The sequence below is a fragment of the Daldinia caldariorum genome (assembly GCF_022478825.1).
Source record: "Daldinia caldariorum strain CBS 122874 unplaced genomic scaffold F4812scaffold_2, whole genome shotgun sequence".
Lineage (NCBI taxonomy): Eukaryota > Fungi > Ascomycota > Sordariomycetes > Xylariales > Hypoxylaceae > Daldinia > Daldinia caldariorum.
The window spans coordinates 2,832,261-2,854,085 of NW_025953038.1; the positions used below are offsets into that span (position 1 = coordinate 2,832,261).

The 21,825-nt window shown below is 48.5% G+C and overlaps 10 protein-coding genes across 10 annotated transcripts; 4 read left to right on the plus strand and 6 right to left on the minus strand.

Annotated features, from left to right (window-relative positions):
- Nucleotides 1-57: 57 nt before the first annotated feature.
- F4812DRAFT_415627 (cytochrome c oxidase assembly protein CtaG/Cox11-domain-containing protein) lies at nucleotides 58-1,860 on the minus strand. Its single transcript, XM_047932989.1, has 4 exons — nucleotides 1,320-1,860; nucleotides 1,173-1,242; nucleotides 652-1,111; nucleotides 58-572 (listed from the first exon to the last, which is right to left on the minus strand). The coding sequence occupies exons 1-4, from the start codon at nucleotides 1,535-1,537 to the stop codon at nucleotides 523-525; spliced, it is 798 nt and encodes a 265-aa protein (XP_047794135.1). The 5' UTR covers nucleotides 1,538-1,860; the 3' UTR covers nucleotides 58-522.
- Nucleotides 1,770-4,075, minus strand: F4812DRAFT_415631 (FAD/NAD(P)-binding domain-containing protein). The gene is made up of 3 exons (XM_047932990.1): nucleotides 3,349-4,075; nucleotides 2,890-3,298; nucleotides 1,770-2,833 (listed from the first exon to the last, which is right to left on the minus strand). Exons 1-3 carry the CDS (start codon nucleotides 3,572-3,574, stop codon nucleotides 1,888-1,890), a joined length of 1,581 nt encoding a protein of 526 aa, XP_047794136.1. The 5' UTR covers nucleotides 3,575-4,075; the 3' UTR covers nucleotides 1,770-1,887.
- F4812DRAFT_415634 (uncharacterized protein) lies at nucleotides 3,523-4,075 on the minus strand. Its single transcript, XM_047932991.1, has 2 exons — nucleotides 3,733-4,075; nucleotides 3,523-3,545 (listed from the first exon to the last, which is right to left on the minus strand). The coding sequence occupies exon 1, from the start codon at nucleotides 3,967-3,969 to the stop codon at nucleotides 3,733-3,735; it is 237 nt and encodes a 78-aa protein (XP_047794137.1). The 5' UTR covers nucleotides 3,970-4,075; the 3' UTR covers nucleotides 3,523-3,545.
- A 126-nt stretch (nucleotides 4,076-4,201) lies between these two features.
- On the plus strand, nucleotides 4,202-5,077 carry F4812DRAFT_194529 (uncharacterized protein). Its single transcript, XM_047930163.1, has 2 exons — nucleotides 4,202-4,910; nucleotides 4,984-5,077. Exon 1 carries the CDS (start codon nucleotides 4,282-4,284, stop codon nucleotides 4,729-4,731), a length of 450 nt encoding a protein of 149 aa, XP_047794138.1. The 5' UTR covers nucleotides 4,202-4,281; the 3' UTR covers nucleotides 4,732-4,910; nucleotides 4,984-5,077.
- Nucleotides 5,078-5,427: 350 nt separating this feature from the next.
- F4812DRAFT_415639 (uncharacterized protein) lies at nucleotides 5,428-6,400 on the plus strand. The gene is made up of 2 exons (XM_047932992.1): nucleotides 5,428-5,929; nucleotides 6,089-6,400. Exons 1-2 carry the CDS (start codon nucleotides 5,526-5,528, stop codon nucleotides 6,174-6,176), a joined length of 492 nt encoding a protein of 163 aa, XP_047794139.1. The 5' UTR covers nucleotides 5,428-5,525; the 3' UTR covers nucleotides 6,177-6,400.
- Nucleotides 6,389-10,752, minus strand: F4812DRAFT_194324 (NUC173-domain-containing protein). The gene is made up of 2 exons (XM_047930161.1): nucleotides 10,596-10,752; nucleotides 6,389-10,531 (listed from the first exon to the last, which is right to left on the minus strand). Exons 1-2 carry the CDS (start codon nucleotides 10,656-10,658, stop codon nucleotides 6,845-6,847), a joined length of 3,750 nt encoding a protein of 1,249 aa, XP_047794140.1. The 5' UTR covers nucleotides 10,659-10,752; the 3' UTR covers nucleotides 6,389-6,844.
- Nucleotides 10,753-10,783: 31 nt separating this feature from the next.
- On the minus strand, nucleotides 10,784-12,482 carry F4812DRAFT_415643 (TPR-like protein). Its single transcript, XM_047932993.1, has 3 exons — nucleotides 12,237-12,482; nucleotides 11,734-12,164; nucleotides 10,784-11,671 (listed from the first exon to the last, which is right to left on the minus strand). The coding sequence occupies exons 1-3, from the start codon at nucleotides 12,267-12,269 to the stop codon at nucleotides 11,257-11,259; spliced, it is 879 nt and encodes a 292-aa protein (XP_047794141.1). The 5' UTR covers nucleotides 12,270-12,482; the 3' UTR covers nucleotides 10,784-11,256.
- Nucleotides 12,483-12,740: 258 nt separating this feature from the next.
- F4812DRAFT_415644 (uncharacterized protein) lies at nucleotides 12,741-13,576 on the plus strand. The gene has a single exon (XM_047932994.1). It carries the CDS (start codon nucleotides 12,885-12,887, stop codon nucleotides 13,536-13,538), a length of 654 nt encoding a protein of 217 aa, XP_047794142.1. The 5' UTR covers nucleotides 12,741-12,884; the 3' UTR covers nucleotides 13,539-13,576.
- A 269-nt stretch (nucleotides 13,577-13,845) lies between these two features.
- Nucleotides 13,846-16,229, minus strand: F4812DRAFT_449709 (DUF726-domain-containing protein; the record flags this gene model as incomplete). Its single annotated transcript, XM_047936003.1, has 4 exons — nucleotides 13,846-14,534; nucleotides 14,588-15,424; nucleotides 15,650-15,845; nucleotides 16,014-16,229. The coding sequence occupies 4 exons, from the start codon at nucleotides 16,227-16,229 to the stop codon at nucleotides 13,846-13,848; spliced, it is 1,938 nt and encodes a 645-aa protein (XP_047794143.1).
- A 2,591-nt stretch (nucleotides 16,230-18,820) lies between these two features.
- F4812DRAFT_449710 (ras GEF) lies at nucleotides 18,821-21,490 on the plus strand (the record flags this gene model as incomplete). The annotated part of the gene is made up of 4 exons (XM_047936004.1): nucleotides 18,821-19,127; nucleotides 19,206-19,409; nucleotides 19,535-21,330; nucleotides 21,395-21,490. The coding sequence occupies 4 exons, from the start codon at nucleotides 18,821-18,823 to the stop codon at nucleotides 21,488-21,490; spliced, it is 2,403 nt and encodes an 800-aa protein (XP_047794144.1).
- Nucleotides 21,491-21,825: the final 335 nt, after the last annotated feature.

The window sequence follows — 21,825 nt, forward strand, 5'->3', positions numbered from 1 at the left end:
AATATAAAATATCGTACTATGTAGTTGGGAGTATTGAAGTATTAAATATTGTAATTGCTAGGTACCTATGTACCTGTTAATTCGAATTGGGAAAGTTAGAAGTGACGTAAGTAGCAGCGTGTACCTAGGTACATTTGTACTTTTTGGTGCGGCTTGCACTAATGCCTTCTCCTCTCCCCTCCCTTTAAAAGTGTGTGTAGCATTTGCAACTATTCATACCTATTCATACCTATCCATACCTAGGCATACATAGGCATATATATATATATCATTTTTTAGATGTAGGTCTCATACCCAAACTCTCAGCATTATATCTGGTACTATCTCTATCTTGTTGAGCCAAGTGTAAGCACCAAAACGTAGCACCAAAGCGTACCTAACTCAAGTCTCAGGCGGTAGGCAGAAAAGGAGGAGCACGGGTCGTCGTTTCGCGAAAAGACTTGATATTGAAATGCTCTCAACACTGATATCAATACTGATACAAAGCTGCTATCCATTCTAATACAGTATGGTACATAATATCTACGCTGTCGGGAAGGACTTGAAACTCCCATTATCATCGTACTTCGCCTCTGCACGCATCATCCTTAGCTTCTTTCCACTTGATATAATAAAATAGAGCATAACAACCAACGATAGAGGTTTACTTACTGAAGAACGTATAGCTTAGCGTGACCTCGTTAATCCCGCGCATGTTTAAATCATTCAGCATATCCGGGTCGAGGTAGAAGAACACAGGCATATCGACCGTCTCCCCCGCGTTCAGCCGCTGCTCTTCGAAGCAGAAGCACTGGATCTTGCTGAAGTACGGCGCGACCTGCGCGGGCGTGACGCTGTATGTCGCCACGCCGATGATGTCGCTGTCGCTGCGGTTCGTCGCCGTGTAGAACGCCAGCGCCGTCTCGCCAGGTAATACTCGCACCTCCCGCTGCTGCGGTACAAACTTCCACGGCAGAACATCCGAAACCGAGGCGTTGAATGTGACACGGATGCGCCGCGCATCCGTCACGGGGATAAGTCGGGATGCCTGGCCAAAGTCTGCGTCGTCGCTCGAGGGGCCGTGGCCAGATGCGCGTATAGGCTGGCCGCCCCAGCCGGTTGTCTGGCAGATCTGTTTTCGTAAGTCGACGTCCCTGTACATTTATACGCTTCTTCTTCAATTATACACGCACCATCTTATACATCGGCACTGAGCCGTACGAGAAGGCAACGGTACCGAGTATAACGCTAAGCGTGTAATACCTATAACGCTACTAAGCCTTCCTCTTCCTTCTTATATTGACAGACGCACGTGGGCAATCGGGAGCAGGTAGGTATACATAGTCGTGCGGTTCTTATATTTGTAGTACTCGCGCACCCGTTCCATCGACGGCATCCCGGGTCCGGGGGATGTGGTAGCCTGCTGTTTTCTCGCCGAGGAATTCGCTACGGACCGGCGGGGAGGAGTCCGGATGAAGGCTCGGCGACATGACGCGCATGCCCATGACGAAGAGCCGGCTCGGAGTGCGCGCCACGAGGTTTGGTAAAAAGTCTTCATTCTGGCGGGTGAAAGTTGATAAGCTTAACTACCTAACGGTTGAGATCATCGTACCATCTTGCAGTCTTGTAGTCTTGTAGTCTTGTACCTACCTAGGTAGTCTCTTACATCGATGGGTCCAAGTCGGAAAAAAAGCTGTGCAACTAAAAGGTTAGGAACTTTAGGTGGATCCCATTAGCTTTGCAGGGCCGGACAGGGGTCTTATTAGTGGCTTACCCGCTGTAAGTTGTACATAGCAACTCTGCGATGCCCAGGGTGCCATGCCATACAATAATCATCTTAACTAGGAGGTACCTAATTCATAAAAAAAAAAAAAAAAAAAACTCTATTTAACCTAAAGCTCACCTAACCTATGCCACCAATTTCCCATTTACCAATCTAATTCTAGGCGCTTTTACCGTTCCGTTTCCTACGTCTTTCAATCGTTTCGATACTCTCTTCTTGGACCTGCCGAATACCCGCTCTAGCAACTCTATGACAAATACTTGAATCAATAAGATCACAACCCTCGTAAGCAGGTCTAGGATTCCCAATTTCGGTTGCCTTCCGCGACTATATGTCGAATCTATAAAGTGGAAGGGCAATCTGGCACCGAGATGAGCCTGGGCTACGTACAGCCCGCTGCTAAACCCGTCTTCGTGGAAACCGTACTTCGTCCATGCGCCCGCGTAGCTAATCCCTCTTGTGTTCTGTATCAACGGTAGGGCTTGTTGTGCCCGAATTGCTGCTGCATTATACAGCGGATGTGAGTATGAATATCGACCTTGTACCGTCTCAGGTTTCGGTTCCTGGATAGGATTCAATGTCACCAGGACGTCGCCAAAAGGCTGCCTCGGAATATGCTGTAGAATGTTCATATTATAAGTCAGCGATACTTGGCCAATGCCCTTCCCCGTCCACGGCGATGACATCGTGAGACAATTCCAAGCGCACCAGGAACTCTGACGTCTCGGCATGTGCGAAAGATCCGAGTGGAGAACGCAGGTATTTTCAGAGGTTTCAAATGAGGACATGATGGCCCGCTCCTCGGCTGTAGCCGAAGGCCTAATGATCTGGTATGCTTGGTCCCCATGCGTGGCTAATATGACGTGATCATATACCTCCGTCTTGTCGTTTTCCAAGTGTAGCCTGACACGTCCGTTTTTATCGTTGCTGACATGCTTAACTGGAGTTTTGAGGAACATATGGTTCGGCGGGAATCCTCTCATAACTGCATTGACGTATGACTTCGCGCCGTCCGCGAGCGTAAGCCAGTCGGGCCTTGTCGCAACTGTACTTAGAAGATGATGATTCCACCTTGGCAATGATTGATTAGTCCCGAAACTCGGATCACTTCTATTCATTCGACTTACATGAAGCGCACAAGTGTTACAGCCGGAAACTCCAAGGTGCACTTATCCGGACTCGTACTCCATACTGCAGCCGTCATAGGAATTAGGTAGTCATTGCGAAAAGTTTCAGAGTACCCTTCTCTCTCCAGATACTGGCCGATGGTTTCTAGGGGTGTAGCTGAGGCTTCGGGGTTGAGATAGGCATCCTCATCGTCCTCTTTCAACAAATCAAGAGCAAATTTATTGAACCGGATGATATCGAAAAGAAGCCTCCACATCCTTGGGGAGAAAAGGTTCCTCCTCTGACAGAATAGGGAGCCCAAACTCGTCCCTGCCCACTCAAATTTCCCACGATCCCTCGAAACGCCAAAGGTCATCTGAGTGGGCACGGTCTTGACGTTGACATGATTGAGGAAATTAATGAAGTTTGCTGGGAATGGTTAGTAAATATGCGGGTTCGTAGATTAATTATTTACTGACGGTATGTTGCAGTATTAAGAACGATGAAGCCGGTGTCGACCGAGGTGGTGAATTTGCCCTTCTTCCATTCTACCGTATTGGTATGGCCACCCAGGCGGTCAGCCGCCTCGTAAAGATAGACGTCATGATGAGTGCGATTCAATGCCCATAGAGCACCAATGCCAGCAGAACCGCTGCCAACGATGGCGACCTTCTTCCTGGGCACCCAGTTAGTCGACGATGTCATCGATTTCTACAAGATAAAAGAGTACGAAAGCTGAGGAGTTGCTAAGAGTTTAGACAATAAAATATTCATAAAAGATATATTATGGAAGAAAGCGAGATTCAAGAATGAAGCATGTGATAGAGCATGAGGAAATACTCCGAGGAATAGAAGGAAGCTAACTATGCAGGTAGACTCCGTAGGCGACCACACAGCGTGGTCCAAGTTTCGATAGTCATACCAGATCGGCAAAGTGATGGTTGCAAACAAGAAAACGCGATTAACGCGAATGGAATGGAAAAGTTTCTGAACGAACAAATGAAGGAAGAAAGATATATGTACAATGTATTATGTAACAATGATAGTGACAATGACAATGACAGTGAAAATGACAATGACGGTACAGGGGGAAACTGCATACATGTATGGCAAGTACTACACGGACTTAGCCTCACATGCAAATGCAAATGCAAAATGCAACTGCAACTGCGATCGCAACTTACATATAGGTACCTTCCATACTATGTTATGTTAGGTACTATGAAGACCAGAGTAAGTAAGATGCGCTAGCACTATTCGGGTGTTGAAGCTGGATTAAATGGACCTTTGTTGCCGAGATGAACGTATGAGAAAATAGGAGAAGCCCCAGTTCTTATTTTATTCCTGATGTTATTTCATCTCACATCACGAACCTGTATCTTTGAACCCGTTTAGAGAATGATAAACCAAGAATGATAGACCAGGGTTTCCACCAGCCGCCATATTTTTTATTTTTTTTTTTTATTTCTGAGACAACTGCATTGGCATTGAATGCATCCATTTGGAGCTTGCACAAATCTATACGGCGCCGGATGATTTACCATCCGAGACACGTCATTATCGAAAATGGCCGATTCAAATACAATCGAAACCACGCACACACACGCACCCATAGCACAAAATTATATATACATGTATCAATAGGACTTATATCAATACCTAAGCAACAACCGACTAATTGGCTTGTTTATCGGTACTGGTCCGACAGATCAGTTTCTTCGCCTATTAGACGATTCAACAAAACTTCCGGACAATCCAAACATAAACCTGAATGTTTTGCCCAAAAAAATGTCGAGGCTCAACGGGATCGAGTACTCATAGGCGGCAGTCCGAAAACCATCCGTCTAATGCCCAATTCTTAGAAGCTCCATGTTTTAGTCTGCCCGGCTAATACAACTCCACGTCCGTCGTAAAATAGAACGCAGAGCCTAATTATTCTGCTTTCCGGGGGTTCAACTTTCATGGAGAAGAAAAAAAAGAAAGGAAAAAAGAGAAAAAACTTCGAAAGCCTAAAAAATGATTGAAATAGTTTTTTTTTCTTGTAAGATGTGAATCCCCACTATTACTTACGTAAGGGGTCACGTATAAAGTATGTGGCTAAATATGCAAGAAAGATCCACTTATTAAAGCGTTCCACATGGTACATGGTCTGGACCACATTGACGGATCTGGGAAGTTGTAAGAGTCCCCAGTCCCCAGTCTCCAGTCTCTCCTGCAACCTTCATTACAATTACAATACACTAGTAAGCAAACAAGCAGGCAGGCAAGCAGGCAGGGCAGACAGGCATACATTTATCCTATTTCTCATTTTGCAATATCCATTTATCGTCAGTCTTTCTCCGTGACCCTTCCGAGACGACAGACCAGAAGCGATAGACGTAACCGACCTTGCCCATCCATCATGGCCAACCCACTCGACACCGACGCTGGCTCTGAGCTGTTTAGCAGCTACGAAGCCGAATTCAAGCTAGTCCAAGCCGACCTAACCCAGAAGCTCGATCAGATTCCCGAATTAAATGGCGAACCCCGCAAAGCTGCAATCGCCGCCGCTGAGCGCGCCCTCGAGGAGGCCGACGAATTGGTAATGCCGCCGCCCCTCCCGACTCCTCTCTCAGGTTCTTCATGCACACGCTAACACGGTCCCCAGCTCGGGCAAATGCGTCTCGAAAAGCAAAACATACCCTCCTCCTCGCGGCCCAAGATAAACCAACGTTTCCGGAACCTCGAAACCGACGTAGACGGCTACAGGCGCAAACTGCGCACTCTCTCCGATGACCGAGCCGCGCTCTTCGGCTCCCGATACACGGACAACCCGACGCCCTCCGATCTGCAGCTCGAGCAGCGGCAGCAGCTACTCAGCGGGACGGACAGGCTATACCGCAGCTCGCAACGTCTGCGCGCGAGCCAGGCCCTCGCTCACGACACGGAGCAGATCGGCGCCGGAACCCTGGCTGACCTACACCAGCAGCGCGAGAGGATCGCGCATACGTCCCAGATCTTATACGAGAGCGAGGGTTATGTCGATCGTAGCGTTAAGACGCTGAGGGGTATGGCTCGTAGGTAATGACGTTTTGCCCTTCCCCCTTTTGCTTTTTTTTTTCTTTTATACGCATCTCTGTAGATAGGAAGGTGGGTAGGTATAAGATGAGGAAAGAAGAAAAATGAAGACCTATGGTGCTACGTAAGAGGATAACATGGCTAACGAAAGGAACCGCGTAGGATGGCTACGAATCGGGTGATCACCATCGCTATTATCGCTGTCCTCGTGATCCTGATCTTTGCTGTGATCTACAGCAAATTCAGGTAAAGACGGGAGGAGAGAGGTTTTATCAACTGGCTGGCTGATTAGTTGGCTTAGCCGACCGGACCAGCCAGCCAGGATAGAAACACCCTGTGTAAAAATCCCCCGCTTGCGCGGTCTCACAAAAGGTATCAACCAACTAAACCAACCACGGCGTCCGGAGCGTAAACAAGGGGAGGGCCCTCGACGGAAATATTGGAATAATGATCACGGTCGTTTTCTCTCGTACATATTCCTCCTCGAGTTGTTCGTTATCGTTGTCGTTGCCACTCTATTATCATGTCACGATACTTGTCGGTTTTGCAGTCGTGGGATTGATTGTTTTGTTGTCTTTTGACGAATTGGGTTGCTATGGAAATAGCTAGCTAGCTTAATACGAAGGATAATGATGTATTGTCATTCCGCCGTTAGTTTAGTAAAGAGAAAATAGGTATGAAATGAAGTATATTTTCCTAGTCCTTTGTGAAACCTGTTACGCCGTAACCCACTCAAGGGAATAGTGTATAAACGTTGAAACATGTAGACATGAGAAGTAGACATCTACATAGATCAGCTACAGCTGCATGTGCAGTAGCCCACCTACTTAGTTAAATCTGCGCGTATGCGCTATAAGCGGGTATCAAACTCGGATTGGCATCGGGCGTCTGTATCCCCCAGCCAGAGAGTTAAACGGTTTATCTCCTCCCCGGAGACTTCGGCTTCCCGACCTTTCCTCCAAATGCCGGACCGTGCCTCTTCTCTTGCCCGAGGCCACGTCTGCCCGCTGCGATACCACCTTTTCCGCTCCTATTCCCGCCGCGCATTCCGCCGCCACGCGTAGGTCGGCCTCCCCGAGAACCAGCACCGCCCCGGCCGCCGCCCCTGTTGATATGCGTCTTGATAGTGGAGATATTCTTCTCATCGACGTCCATCTCCCCGTCCTCGTCGTCATCGTCTTTGCCTCTTCTATTAGAGAACTTCAACCTGCCGCCTCGGCCCCTCCGCCCAACATCCTTGCTCTTCAGCGCAGCGACGTACGCTCCAACACCAGACTCCTCGCCGCCTTCGCCAGGGGTATCGATGACCATGGCATCATCGGCACCGTCCTCTTCGCCGAGGATTAGCTTGCCGTCCAAGTCCGTCTTAGCTTTGGTCTTGCCCGCCCTACGCAGCTTGCCCGGTTTCGTGGACGAGATACTTGCGAGAGCCTTGCGGTCCAAAAGATCTAGGGGCTCGTCCTCGTCTTCCATGATGTACGTGGAGCCGCCCTTCTGTGCTTTGCGTGATTTTCCGAGGACTTCAGCGTCGGAGTCGTCAGAATCATCCGACTCTTCACTACTGTATAGAGCTTCGTCGTACTCGCTTTCGAATCTGCTTCGTCGCCTTCCGCTCCGCTGGTTTTCATCCTCGTCGTTACCTTCCTCCTTAGCAGCGTCCTTCCGTCTCTTGCTGCGCTCCTTGGTCTTGCGGATGTTGGTTAGCAGCTTCCGGTCAATCTCGGGGCAGTTCCGGTTGACGGCGTCGAAGCCAAAACGGCGGACCATTCGTTCTATAATATGCTTAACCTTCGCTCTAAAGTGGCCCTTGTGCTCATGCGCCCACACCATCAAGTTCGGAACCATAGACGGTAGGCGAGGTATCATCATCTCCGTTGGCAAGCTAATGACACACACTTTCACGAACCCTAGAACACTCTTCACGATTTCGCGGTTGTTAGAGGTCAAGAAAAGATCCATCGTCTGTACAAGGTCATTCAACACGTCCTTGCTGACAATCTCGCGGAACTCGTAAAGGATGCGAGTAAGAGCGGTAATGGAAGCAGATATCATGTGAGGTGTGCTGCCCGCCAGACCGGCGCTAACCATGGTAAAGTATTCCTCGATGCCTGCGGGAACTGCCGGTGCGTCGTTTGGCATATGAGGAACCTTGCTGTTATCGATCAACTTGCCTTTCGCTTCCGCTAATGTCCGCCCCATGAGAACAAGAAGCTCGAAAGCCGAAGTTCTAGCCTTTTCGTTATTCTCCTTACAGCAGATAACCACCTCGGAAAGTACTGAAGGAATAAAATGGAGCGACGTATCCGGGATGAACGGCATCATTGCACTAATTGCCGCTAAGCGTTCCCTCCGCGCAGGAACTGAGACTTTCTCTGCACTCGACAATACCAATTCCTGAAGCTCTACATGTCGCTCCTGAAGCGCTATTTTACCCTTGTTGGATTCAGCAAGTCGTGGGATAAGTTTATAGGCTTTTTTCTGTAATTGAGGGTCATCATCCCTCACAATGATCAAAGCTGCAATATTGAAGAGGGTCCCGAAGCTTTGGCGAGGAAGGTAGATAGATATGGTAATCACCAAGTCCATCAAAGTTTGAGCTGTAGAGGGCATCTGGTCTTTTGACTTTTGACCCTTATCTTTACCAGCCTCGCCTTTAGCTTCGTTCAACGAAGAAGCTAGCATCGTGCTGACACGATCAAAAGTTCCAATAAGTTCCTTCTCAGGGGTGATACTCAAATAGGCATTAATAGTCTGGAGTATAGGACCTCTAGACTGAGGAAGCGTCTGGCTGTAGACGTTGAAAAGGACTGCCAGGAGGTTGCCCGCAAAGGTCCCGAGGTACGCCAGATTTTTCTGAGCATCTTCTTTAGAAACTCGACTTCCGAGGATTAAATCATCTTCGCTTTCCACCGAAACCACAGCTTGATTAGACTCGACAAGGGCCTTGAGTGCTCGGCAGACGTCAAGTCTGAGATCGACCTGTCTATACAGAAGATTGGCAAGCATCTCGGCAAATTGCTGATCGAACGCCACCGTCAAATCCAGGGGGAGGTTGCAGTATCCCGGTAGAATCGACCAGGTCTGATAGACTATGGTCTCAAAGATCTTAGTCTCCATCGTCTTAGCATCTCCATTGTCCATAATGCGCTGAAACATTGCCTCGCTTAGCGGAATGAATTCCGCCTTGAAGTGCTGAAGATTGGTATTGGCAGTATAATCTCTGAGTATTGGTAGCATCCAAGCTCGACCAGGTTGACCTGTAACTGGCTTGACAAGGTTGAGGGGGAGGACGCTCAGAACGGCTTCAGGCCCCATCGCCAGGATTGCCTTTCCAATCACCTCGTCCGCCTCCTTTTTACCCATGAAAGAGTCGTTTCCGCGGAGTTCGCCAACCGCTCGCACAACGTTCAGCATCATCGGGTTGGCGCGCCACCTAAGCGCATCAAAAATGGCACCTAATACGTTGAATGTTTCCATCCAGGCGGATTGGTATTTGATACTGAGGAGACTCTCGGCAATCTTAGCTATCTTCTCAAGGATCTTCTCGTCGTATATCGAAGGCTCGATTATGACTTGATCAGGAATACAGTTCACCATGAACGAGATTAAACATTCCGAAGCGGAGACCTGTATGTTGTGCGAGGAGGATTCCATAAACTCAGATACCATGGTAAACAGATCCGGGAGCTTTTGAAACGTCTCGTCCGGCTCCATCTGAGAGGAAACATCATAGCCTCGCGATAGTATGGCAATCCAAGGAGGCAGCAATTGAGTGTCATTAGACGAAGGGCGCAGCTCGGAGATGGTCTCGAGGAGACGGGGTAACTTAGCAGACGCAATCCCATCCGCCATACCCTCGAAAATCATCTCGAAGATTTCAAAAACAGCCATTGTCATATGTTCATTCCCGGTCCTGGCGATACCAAGCAAGAGTTCGCATAGCGGCTCAATGTTCTTACTCGGCCAGCCACCGGTCGCCGCGGCTACTGTCCTTACAAGCTGCAGAGCATGTATAAGTGCGGGATCATGTTCCGACGATGATTTCTTCTGCTTCCTCAATGCGGCAGCTTTGCTCGCTATTTCGGTCAAGGTCCTCATTGCAGACTCGGCGCACAGGTCCGCTGCGGGATGGTCCAAGGACGGACTCGGGGGAGGGTTCTGGAGGACTTTTCGCAAAGCCATCTGGGCGCGCTTTCGTACTTTCGGCCTATAGTCCATCGCAAGATGTAGAAGACCGGCGACGGCTCGTCGCGGGCTTATTTCGCTTGTCGGTAGTTTCCATGCTGCTGCATCCTGCGCAAGAAGCAGATTTTCAAGGCACCCTATCGAGGGCCGCAGTAAAGGCGCCTCTGCATTTTGAAGCAACAGGACAGGCGCTAATAGCGTGAGAATCTGTGTGAATTTGGATCTGAGCAAAGGTTGCGGCGCGTAAGGCGTAACTACATCGAGTAGATAAACAGTTGACGGTGTCAACTCGTTGTTAACCTTCCCGCTCTCGAGTGATTGGTTCAAAAGGGCCAAAAGCGCAGCAAAGTATCCTGTAGGCGTCGGTTGGGTGCCCTGTTCCTTCAGCGTTTCCTCCACAGCTTTGAGAATAACTACGGTCTAGCATGGTCAAAGTTAAGTTAGTAACCTAGAGCTTGTGCTTCAAGATGCCGGTTCTACTGACCTGTTGTTGGCTCTGAAGATTTGGCGACCGGATCTTGTCCAGCTTCTCTTCCAGAGTCGACATTTTGAAAATTGCAATCCGTAGATGCTTGAATTTGTGAAGTTTCGGGACTCTTGCCCGTCAAAGGAATTTTAGATTTTTTTGCTTATCAGGTGTTATCGCTTATCGATCAAGACGACCCCCACCATTGGTCACCTATACCTTCATGTACGTACCTACCTAGGTACATCAGGTAACTAAGTATCAAGGGAACACCAATGAACCGTGCTATAATTAAATACTCACTATATTCATAATTCCTGTAATAACAATTTCAAGATTTATCCAGAATAAATTCGCAGTAATTGAAGACTAAAAATTTCAATCTCACGGCCCACGGGGTAGCTTATATTAATGGAGTTGACATGCGGAAGGATCATCTCAATACTGGTCCATCCCCGTCATGAGCGCCCTCTGGTCTTGTCCAGCTCATATTTCTAATCCAAGCAACGCATGAGAACTCCATCTTACTAATCACGAGATGATGACGGTGACGGTGACGATGATGATGATGATGCATTATCGTATTTGTCACGCGCCCTACCCATACGCCAAAACATCAAATCCGGCTTGCACTTGTCACAGAGCCTCCGCTCTCCAGTTTATAACGCCACAGGTCTGTCTAAGAGAAGTCCTCACCGGCCTCTTCGATGCTATTCTTAACCCGTACAAGAATCGTAGTCTTCCACTTGTCAAGTTTGCTTAGTTGGTCGTATTGGAATAGTTTGTCCGTAAACTGGTCTTGGTCACCAGCATCGACGGCAGCGGCCAGATCCACTAATAACTGATGTTCTCGGGTGCTCGGGAAAGTCGGGTCTTGATCTCGATACTTCTCAAGTGCTCGGTTTGTAGCAACCATATCACCTGTCGCTAGGTGGCAGATACCTGCCTTCAGGAAGTAGTCCTTGACCGAATAACGCATCAAATTGTTATTGATCGACGCCGCCGCGACCTTCTCGTAGTGTTCGATCGACTTATAGTAGTCGCCTTCAAGGGCAGCAATATCTGCTACCTTAAGCCATAACTTGTTCGCAAGCCTGGTTATTCGCATTAGCTTCCAAATAACTTATCATGGTCATAGCATAAGAGGAGTACTGACGCAGCCGCATTGTCGCCTTCGTACCACCCGGCGGCAGTCTCGTATGCCTCGAGCGCACGCTTGGTATCACCAATCTCGGTCTCGAAAACCTCACCCATGTTCTCCTTGTGCTGCGCCGCTCGCCTGAAATTCCCCTTCTTGCAGTACTGGCTGACGGCGACCTCAAGGCATCGCACGGCGTCTTCCGGATTCTCTTTCCGGTAAACTTTGAAGGCGTCTACGAGGGTATTTGCGGCATCGTCGGGTTCGTTTAGTTGCTTGCTCTGGACCGCTGCCGCCTTCTCGAAAGCCTGACCAGCCTCCCGGTTCATCTTCTGAATCCTAAAGGCATTCGCTGCCTCAACATACAGATCCGCTGCATTTTGGTATTTCTCTTCTCGACCACCAAAAAAGCTAAATCCGCCGGAAGCGCTGGAGAGCGCCTTGTCTGCCTACGTTGACGATCGACGTTAGCGACCGTGTAAGTGGGTATGGGGGAGAGGATGATGGCGGGGCAGGCCAACCTTTTGGAGTAGCGCACGAGGATCTCCAGCCATGGTGATAGAATTTTATGTCGTTGGTATATTCAAGGAAAGAAGAATTTATAGTAATAGTAGATGGATGGTTTTAACTTTCAGTTCACGCCAATGTTCAACGTCGACAAAGGAGTGAGAATGAGTAAAGTAGAAGTTTCGGATTGCGACGAGGCTCCCTGACGTTAGGCAAGTACCTGCTTAAGCTAAGCTTAGGTGCTGTAGCCTGTAGCCTGTAGCCTGTATGACATCGCACCTTGTCTCACATTGAACCCTTGTAAGTACCTAACTTACCTAATCTACCTGGCTGGCTTTTAGGTTACATTAGGTACAACGTAGGTACCTCAAGTCAGGTAGATATGTACCTAACATACTTTGCACATAGGTAGATAGGTACCTAGGTATTCACATTTCACTCAGCATGGGGTGGGTACATGGCCGGCCCAGCCTCGAATCTATTACCACCTTCGACAGGGATGTTCCATTTCAGCAAAGCATCTCCACATCAACTAATTAAGCTACATACCATACCTACCTACCTACCTAACCTCACGGAAACGTTCACACCTTAAAGAAAAAAAAGAAGAAAAAATTTGAGTCTTCTTATATTAGGTACTATTCAGTCAAACACGAATATCAATGAATTCGCGAATTTGTAACCATTGCCGCAAGGCATTATACCAATCCCTACAAAATCACCAACTACGTACACTATCCTCAACCACCACCCGCCAAATTTCTTCCTCTTCCGAGTCCCTAGCAGCTCTCCTCTCAAAGCCAACCTGGTCTGTCAGGTCCCTTCTCCCAGAGCCATCCTCGAACTCCCTAGTAGATACCGAAGCCGAAATAACCCCCCAGACCCTACATCATCTCCTGCGTCTATCCGCTCTCCCCCCACCCTCCTCTCCTTCAGAAGAAGCGCTTATGCTCTCAACACTCACCTCGCAACTGCACTTCGTCCGCGCGGTCCGCTCTGTCGACACAGCTGGCATCGAACCTCTGCGCGCGATACGCGACGAAACTAGTCTCGGCCAGCGAGAGCAAACCATCGGGTTAGAGCAACTAAAGGACGCCCTTGCGAACGAAAACGTAGTAGGCCATGCCCGACGCCCGCGGCGACGACAGCAGCGGCAGGGAAGCAGTGATGTCACAAATCCAGAGGCCGAAGCATGGGACGTGCTCGCTGGAGTCGGCGAGACTGCGGGGCGGTATTTCGTAGTCCGGACGGGATCGACCGCTGGTCCGGCACACATAGATGCAAGACAAGAAGAGAAGACGAAAGAGGCCCAGTAATAATCATAACGTAAAATGACTATCAACTGCGACTTGTGTAAGTATATTCCTCCAATCTACTACTGCCTTGTCTGAATATGCTGTCCTGTTCCCTGTACATACACCTCGAACTGCTTTTAATACGAAGGATGATGCTTAGACTATCTTACAGCGCAATCCCCCATAACAAAATCCATCGCAACTAATAAAAATGCATTGATGATGCATTGTAATTTGGTCAACACCAGCCCTCGGAACTGAAATAGTATGCGTCCTTCCGTTATTGCAAAACTTAAAATCCGGATCAGTGCGTCCCAGGAGGGCGTTGCTACTTGCTACCCAGCTTCACACCTTTCATGCCCTTTATGATCGCTCTGGTATCTTCCTTGAGCTTAGTTTGGATCTTCTTCTCCCGCTCTTCGTCAAGTTTCGCTTCGGCCTTGATCTGGGCGTTTAACTTGTCCGTCTCCTTCGTGATTTCTTCATAAGAGATGTCCTCCCAGCCGAGCTTCTTTAGGATACCGCCGACGAGATGCTGGTATCGAAGGTGATTGGTGCCTACCTCGGTCATATCGAAGTTTTCGACATTTGATACACCTCGAATCTTCTGCAAGCCAGCAACACCGTATTGCCAACTGCTGCTGCGATAGAGGAAGCCTAGCGTGTAGTCTTTGGTGGAGAAGACGTTTACCAGTCTGCTGGCAACAACGCTCTTCATCGTTGCCCAAACGCGAACTTCGGATGGGCAAGGTGCGCCTATAAGAACAGCGTTCTCTACCAGCCCAAAAGCACGTTTCTCGGCTAGAATCATCAGGCAGCAATAGATTATACGGGCCCCCAGGCTATATCCTATCAGGGTAACAGGTCTATCTCCGTAGATTCTGTTGATTAGAACGTCGGCAAGCACTGCACCTGCTTTTTCAGCTCGGACTATCCCTATACACCAAGGATTCTCAATGACCTTGCTGATCTTCACAAGAGGCGCAGGCCATATAGACTTCGTCAGCCTGTCGAAGACTAGAATGAAAACATTAGCTTGTATTCTGTCATAGCATAGGGGGAGTATTTACCAGTCATCGAATTAAGTTCCTTTTTTGCTTCTCTCCAAGCTGAACTCTTTGTGAGCGTCTCTAGCGCTATCCCTATCTTCGTCAGAGCCTCCAGTTCCCATCTCATTGCATAGGCCTCGATCTGGTGACCGAGAAACTTCCAGGATTCAAGGAACTCGTCCGGGTTGGTGAGCAATCCGGTGATTCCTATAGTAACTCGCATTCTACGATTCTCAGCAGGCACATCCTTAGGGTCGATGATCCCGGACGTATTGGTTACGTGCAAAGGTATCATGCCGAAATCCAGGATGTCCTTGCCGTGCGCGTCGATCGTTTTACTTCCTTGTCGGGCTCCATACAGACCAAACAATGTGCCAACGACGACTGTGTTATCATTCACCGGTCCTAGCAGAGTAGCTGTCGCCGACGGATCAAGCCCCTTACCCCCAAAAACGGTACCGAGCCTAGCGGTGACGAGAGGGGCTGCAAGGACGCCGGGGTTTCCTCCCAGTGCTGCACTGGCCATTCCCGGCTTCCAGCGTCGGGAAGTTTTGGCTTCCTCCGCTCGCCGTTGGGCGATCTCCTCGATAGGGATGCCCAAGACAACCTTAGAGAGGGCTTGGGAGGCTCTGTTCTCATCCTGCAGCAAAACCCACATGGGGACAGTCAGCGATGAGGCGAGCCTTATCATTAGAATTCTTGAGTATAGGGAATATTGATCAAGCCCGAGCAGAATTAGCAGTATGCAATGCAACATTAAGCCTCGTTTCTCCTTGGGGCAATCCTTGAGGGGCGTAGGAATGGGGGGGTACAGTCGAACAAGAGCCAGCGAGGCAGCCTCAGCAGCCGCATTGGGTCCTAGGTTACTCAATTAGCCCCGAATAGAAAACAAATATGGAATATTGAGAGATTAGGAGGTTCAAAATGTGCATCGGAAGGGCATGACTATTCAACAAAAAAAAGAAAGAAAAAAGGAATTATGACGTTTGTTAGCGGCAAGCCTCTCGAGGAAGAACTTACCACTACCACTTGGCAACAGAGGTCTTCCTCTTGTGGCATTACCTCCTGATCGTCTTGTATTACCTAGTGGTAGGGGTGCCTGGCCGCCAATATTGCCAGCTGTTCCGCCGTTTTTTATCACGATATCCTGAATACGCTTGTGCAAGTTCACGCGCCATTTGCCGAAGTGCGCAAGAGCGTCTTTTTTAAGTTCGGCAAGACTTGAGGTTAGGATATCGTTTTCCGTCTTTTGGTACAGGTGGCGAACTTCCTCGGGAGACTTGGGCAGCTTTTTCGTGGGCTCATGTGTTTTTGCTGTGGTGCCAGCTTGATGACCGGGTCTCTCATTCTCCTTCTGGAGACTAGAGCTGGTGTTCTGGCCCAAGGCATCATTGCTATACAGGTTTCGATATTTCTCGCTACGGGGATTAGGGACGGTGTTGCACACTGGTTTGGGTGAGTTGATTCCTTGGTCGGGTGCAACGTAGCCAGGATCAAGATTCTCCAAGTTGTCGCGTATCTGTGTATGCATTTCTTCGGCAATGGTAGTGATAAGTTTTTGAAGAAGGTGTTTTTGTTCCGTGTTCATACAAGCACTGAGGTCAAGCTCAGTACGCTTGGGCGGACGCCCTCGCGTTGGGTTGTTGTTATTGTTGCGAGGCATTGTTTGGCCTTCGTCGTCGGATGAGCTGGTATAGTTGAAGCTATGTTCCATAACTGCAATTCCCCTTGGGCAGAGGGAAATTCGTCTAGATTTATAGGCGGGTACGCGGGGTCGCTGCTGCCACTGCTGCCGCTGTTGCGGTAGTCTCGATGTTTCTTAGGATGAGCAGGTACGTTGCTGTTGCTGAACTGACAGTTGCAAGGAAGGAGGTGACGAAGGAGATCATGAAGGAAATTACGGAGGAAGCAACGGCGAGCGTACCTACCTTTTTCTAGGTAGGTATCTACTTATCTACTACCTAGGTACCTACCAATATGGGGTTTTCATGGCAATACCTAACAAACCTCAGCGTCAACGTTATACAACACAGCTCGGCACTGTGCCATGCTCAATCCTATTAGTTACCTACCCTATGTATGCATGTGATGTCTGTAGGTACGTGCCATACAGGTCACAAGCGCAGATTGCCTGATGATAGCGATCTTTGGATGCCGTTAACGCTGCGGCTATCCGAATCCCATGATGTAACTTGTCCGTCTTGCATTAGGTAATGGGCAGGAACATAAGGCATATAATAGTAGAAGCCTATCCAACAGTATAGAAGATTGGGGACATGATGCCACAAAGGGGCATATACCTATGACACAGATAGGTAGAGTGACTCAGCTATAATCTTGGAAATTCACCAAGATACGCTGCCCCATGTTGAGGTTTGTAAACTGATTTTGGTTTCGGATATGAGATGGCTGGTAATTCTTTAGATTTCCCTTCTGTTATTCCTTCAAAGGAAGAGAAATATTTAACATGTCTTGCACCAAGGTAGATGAAGTCGGAGCTACCTACGGGAACAGCTGGATACAGCTGGACACACCGGACAGAAAGCATTTCTATGGGCAGTACATCAGATGCGGTGACGTTTCTGTATTACCATGCCGTGTTACCTGAGCAACTCTACTAAGGCACTTCATCGCGGCTACCTAATGGTTAAAAGTTGCGTGGTGTAGAGTTGAGGTCAGCTGCATCTTTCAGAGTTGAGACTTTAAAAATTCAAAGACGATCTATCTATATCTTTTAGCTTTAGATATTACAAAGGCTCTAGTTGTCATTTACAATCGCTTTTTTTGGTTTGGTTTGTTTTCTTTTCTTTTCTTCTGTGGTGTCTTGTTTGTGGTCTGGTCTACCTAGTCTGCTTGTATCGCAAACGAGACTACGGGCGCTTGCTCAGCTTGAACGCAGGGGTAATAAGCTCCTGTTCATTAATATGGATACTTCAAGGTACATCGGGTCCGCCACGAGGGCCCCTAGTAGCAAGTGGATATAGTGGGTTTTTAGCGCTTGGCAGCTCCAATAACAAGCAATTAACAAGGCTTCAGGTCCAGTAAATCCGTATACATCATGTACAAAACCCAATTTATCCAACAATAAAACAATAATTTCATGTCGGCTAGCTAGGCTGGATGTACAATCGTACACACAATGACTTTACATGCTCCTCCAGTCTCCAGTGCCTCAAGCGGAGGGGGTGCCAATTCCCTCCCGCACACGAACAATTGGATTTAATTGGATTTAATTCAACCCCTCGACGTCGCATCACGACGACGGGACCGAACTTGGATATAATCCAATTTCATGATTTGAACCTCCAAACCCCCACTCACCGATTCCTGAGCTATTGTTTTTTTCTGTTTCGTTATTTTTCTCGTTACCTTTGAACTTATTATACTCGTATAATCCCGTATATCCAACCCATTCGACACGCGGCTGGCCGAGGTCGAGTATCTCGCTTCCTCGCCAGAAGCTCTATTACGGAATTGTCACCCAACTCCCGACCCTTTTCTTTTTTTTTTTTTTTTTTTACGAGGGGAGTATCGTGTCTGTCGTGTTGGTAAGTATTCGGCCCCGTGGTTGCGACGTTGGTTGGGAATTAATATCCGCGATTTACGTTGCACGTTGGACCGCGTAACATTACACAGCCTTTTTTACTTGGTTAAAATATCTCCGCCACGGCCATCTGTCGGTGAAAGTCGTTTCTCGTGTCTCTCGCTTCCTCGCTCGTTCGAGTTCCCTTCGGGTCTCCTGTGTATAGTCACACCAAGACCTCAGCCCGCTGGAATCACAACAAGTGCGTGTTACATTGAACGATAATCTATAACGGCCTCTGATGAATCGGATGCTAAATTTCTTAATAGACTCAGGTGATTCGACGGCGTCTCAATTTACCAGATCCGGCCGAGCAGCGGGAGCGAGCCAAAGCAGCCGATTTTTTGCTCTCCTTCACCCTTGATGCCTTCGTCCCTGTCTAGCGCCGCCTCATCCAACCTCGATCCCCTTCACGGTTCCTTTATATATCCTTACTCGAAATATATCTCTTAATCCTTCGCTCTTAGGGCATTTCAAGTCTCTCGCCGCCCGATCCCCTCCCGAATATTATACCTCGGCACCTAGACAGTGTAGGCGAATTGAAGCCACGACATATACTTATAGTCATGAGAGCTCTTCGGCAAAGTCCTTATTAGCCCGACGTAGAGAATTACTAATTACATGACCTCGGTGCTCTACAATTGTCAGCTAACCGCATACTATTTGTCACAATGGAAAGCATCAACATCTCTGTCATAGGTGCCAATGGTGTGGGCAAGTCCCATTTCATACAGAGGGCGATGTCACTTTCTCGTCCGCCCGGCCCTAATCCTACGACAGCTCGTATCAATATCGACAACGTACCTTACGCTGTTACACTGTTTGAGTTGGATCTCGAATACTTTGACGTGGACCCCGATCGACAGATCAAGTGGCCTAAGCAAGCAGGCGGTGCTATCATCCCTCGCGTGAATGGAGTCTTGCTTTTATACGATGTGATGAACAGAGAGAGCATCATAGAGTTGCCTCAGACCTTGAGTAAGTGGTCACTCATCAGTGCCTTGCTCGAATGCGGGGAGGGCGCTTTAGATGACGAGCGACAACTAATTCGACTAGATGCTCTTGTGAATTCTTCACTACCCGCGGTCCTTGTTGCGACAAAGTGCGACAATCCTGAGAAGTTACGCCACATCGATACGGAGGCGGTCGCTGCCGCATGTCAATCTTGCCTCGCAACTTTTAAAACGTCAGCCAATAAGCCAGAGAGTGCGAGGATAGCTTTGTCTACGTTGTTAAAAGCATTGGTGGCAAGGAATCAGGGTAAGTACACCACCCCGAGGAAGCTCTTTGTTACGAGATAGGGCACCGGGGTTGTTCATCTATAGCTCAAGCAAAGCTTAGCTGCGTTTTATGGTCTATCATCTAACTATGAACTGTAACCGTAGACGTCGACAGCGTGGACGGGATAAGTAATTCAAGACGAAGGGCTGCTTCGGCTGCTCACCTTGATTTTCAAATAGAACCTACAAATACGCGACCGATAAGCCAACATAGCAAGCATAGCCGCGCTAGCTCGGATATGTCGTTACTTCGAGGTATATCGAACCAACCGGGAACGGATTACCGCCACTCCTCGAGACAACCTCGTCATGATCTTGCTGGAAACCAATTTTCAGAAGCTGCAGACGAAGATTCTGCTCAAATTATCTCTAGTATGCCCCGCACCCCTGGTATTAGGCTGGATCATACCCAGACCACCTCATTTCCTGATATTGACGACTCAGATGCGGACTCTATGCGATACGACGATATACCCCTGCTGCAACGGACCGATGAATCGGTATTCGAACGACCGGCGAGGAAAATAGGCGTTACCTTCGAAGAACTAATCGACCGTCTCATCGCTCCTAAAATGTCTAGAGCAGACAATAATTTCTTGGAGATCTTCTTGTGCTTGTACCGCAAGTTCGCCTCTCCGGGACAGCTCTTTTCATCCCTTTCGTCACGACTGGACCGCATTAAGGACGACAAGTCCGTCCATTACCTTACCAAGATATCCTCCCAGTTTCGAATTATCGAAGTGATCGCCAAATGGGTCGCAACCTACCCCGGGGATTTCGCGCGGCCGGCGACAAGAAGAAACATAGAAGACTTCATAAGACACTTAGCCACGGAACCGGCATTCTTTGCGGCCTCACAACAGATGCGCCAGACAATGGAATACGGCATAATCGAGGCTGATGACACAGGCTGGGAGAAGGCTGATAGCCTCGAGGATGTGCAACTAGACGATCGCGAGCTGAGTACAAGAGATACCAATAGGAGGTATGCTGAACTGTCAGAAAGTATGAGCTCTCTTGGTGTGGACGATCCGATCGAACGACGGCCCTCGGCTAGTTCGTCATTCCAAATGGATACTGGACCGCCATCTGGGCCTGCTGGGAAGATACACTCATTCCAGTCTCATTCATACGAGGACTACGAACGAGAGGCGGCGACGATGGTGCCCACATATACATTACCGCTAACTAAATTTCGGTACCATATATTCATGGACACGCAGAACGACGATATCGCCGATGAGATGACAAGGATTGATTGGGTTATGTTCTCTTCGATCCGGATACGCGACTTGATCCGCCATGTCAGCTTGTCCGCAGAGCAGAAGGAGAAGTGCAGAGCTATGAAGAACGTCAACCGTATGATTGCTCACTTCAACCATATCGCGACTTGGGTATCCAATATGATCCTCATGAGAGAAAAGGCCAAGCATCGTGCCCAGATGCTGGAGAAGTTCATGAATATCGCGTTGAAACTGAGGCAGCTAAACAACTACAACGGACTCGCGGCAGTACTGGCTGGTATCAATGGGACGGCTATTCATCGCCTGTCGCAGACCCGAGCGCTCGTACCAACGGACGTGCAAAAACGGTTTGCGCGGTTAGTGCTCTTAATGGGGACGCAGAAGAGCCACTTCGCCTACCGACTAGCATGGGAAAATTCACCATTACCGCGTATCCCCTTCATTCCTTTGCATCGTAGGGATCTTGTATCGGCGGAAGAGGGCAGCATGACAATGGTGGGGCCCCAAGGCGATCGAATAAACTGGAAGAAATTTGAAGTTCTAGGGGAAATCCTCTTGCCAATCATGAAGAGTCAGGGTACTCCATATCCGAACCTATCCAAGCATGATACGGCAAGGGAACTTATCTTAGATTGTTTGATGCCTACGGACGAAGAGGTGAGATAGAGCTTTGTCAGTTTTGATCAAATTATAACAGCGGAAACTAACGCAACGCTTGCAGGACATTTACCAACGAAGCGTCCAGGTAGAGTCGCCGAGTGGCGTCTCTTCGGATGCCGGGAAGAAGAAATTCCCATGGTTTGCGAATTCAAAGTGATAGCTGGCGCTGGAATTCAGTCTTCAACGGGATGATTCGTTTCGATATTGATCCCCAATCCCCCCCCGAGAAGCGGAGTTGGCGTTGGGAAGAAGATATGAACCTATATTGACCTTATCGCTGGACATGGTATTCTTGTAGGTGGATTTGAGCGAATTTGGCAGATATCTATTGGGTTGGATATTCATTATTTATTTATTTATTTTATATTTTATTTATATTATTAGGACTTCTAGACTCTCTTCCCCCCCTCGTATCTGTGACTTATTGATGGAAGCTCGCGAGGGAGTTTTGGTAGAATTAGCTCCCTCGGTGCTACTCGATAGGTGGTCATT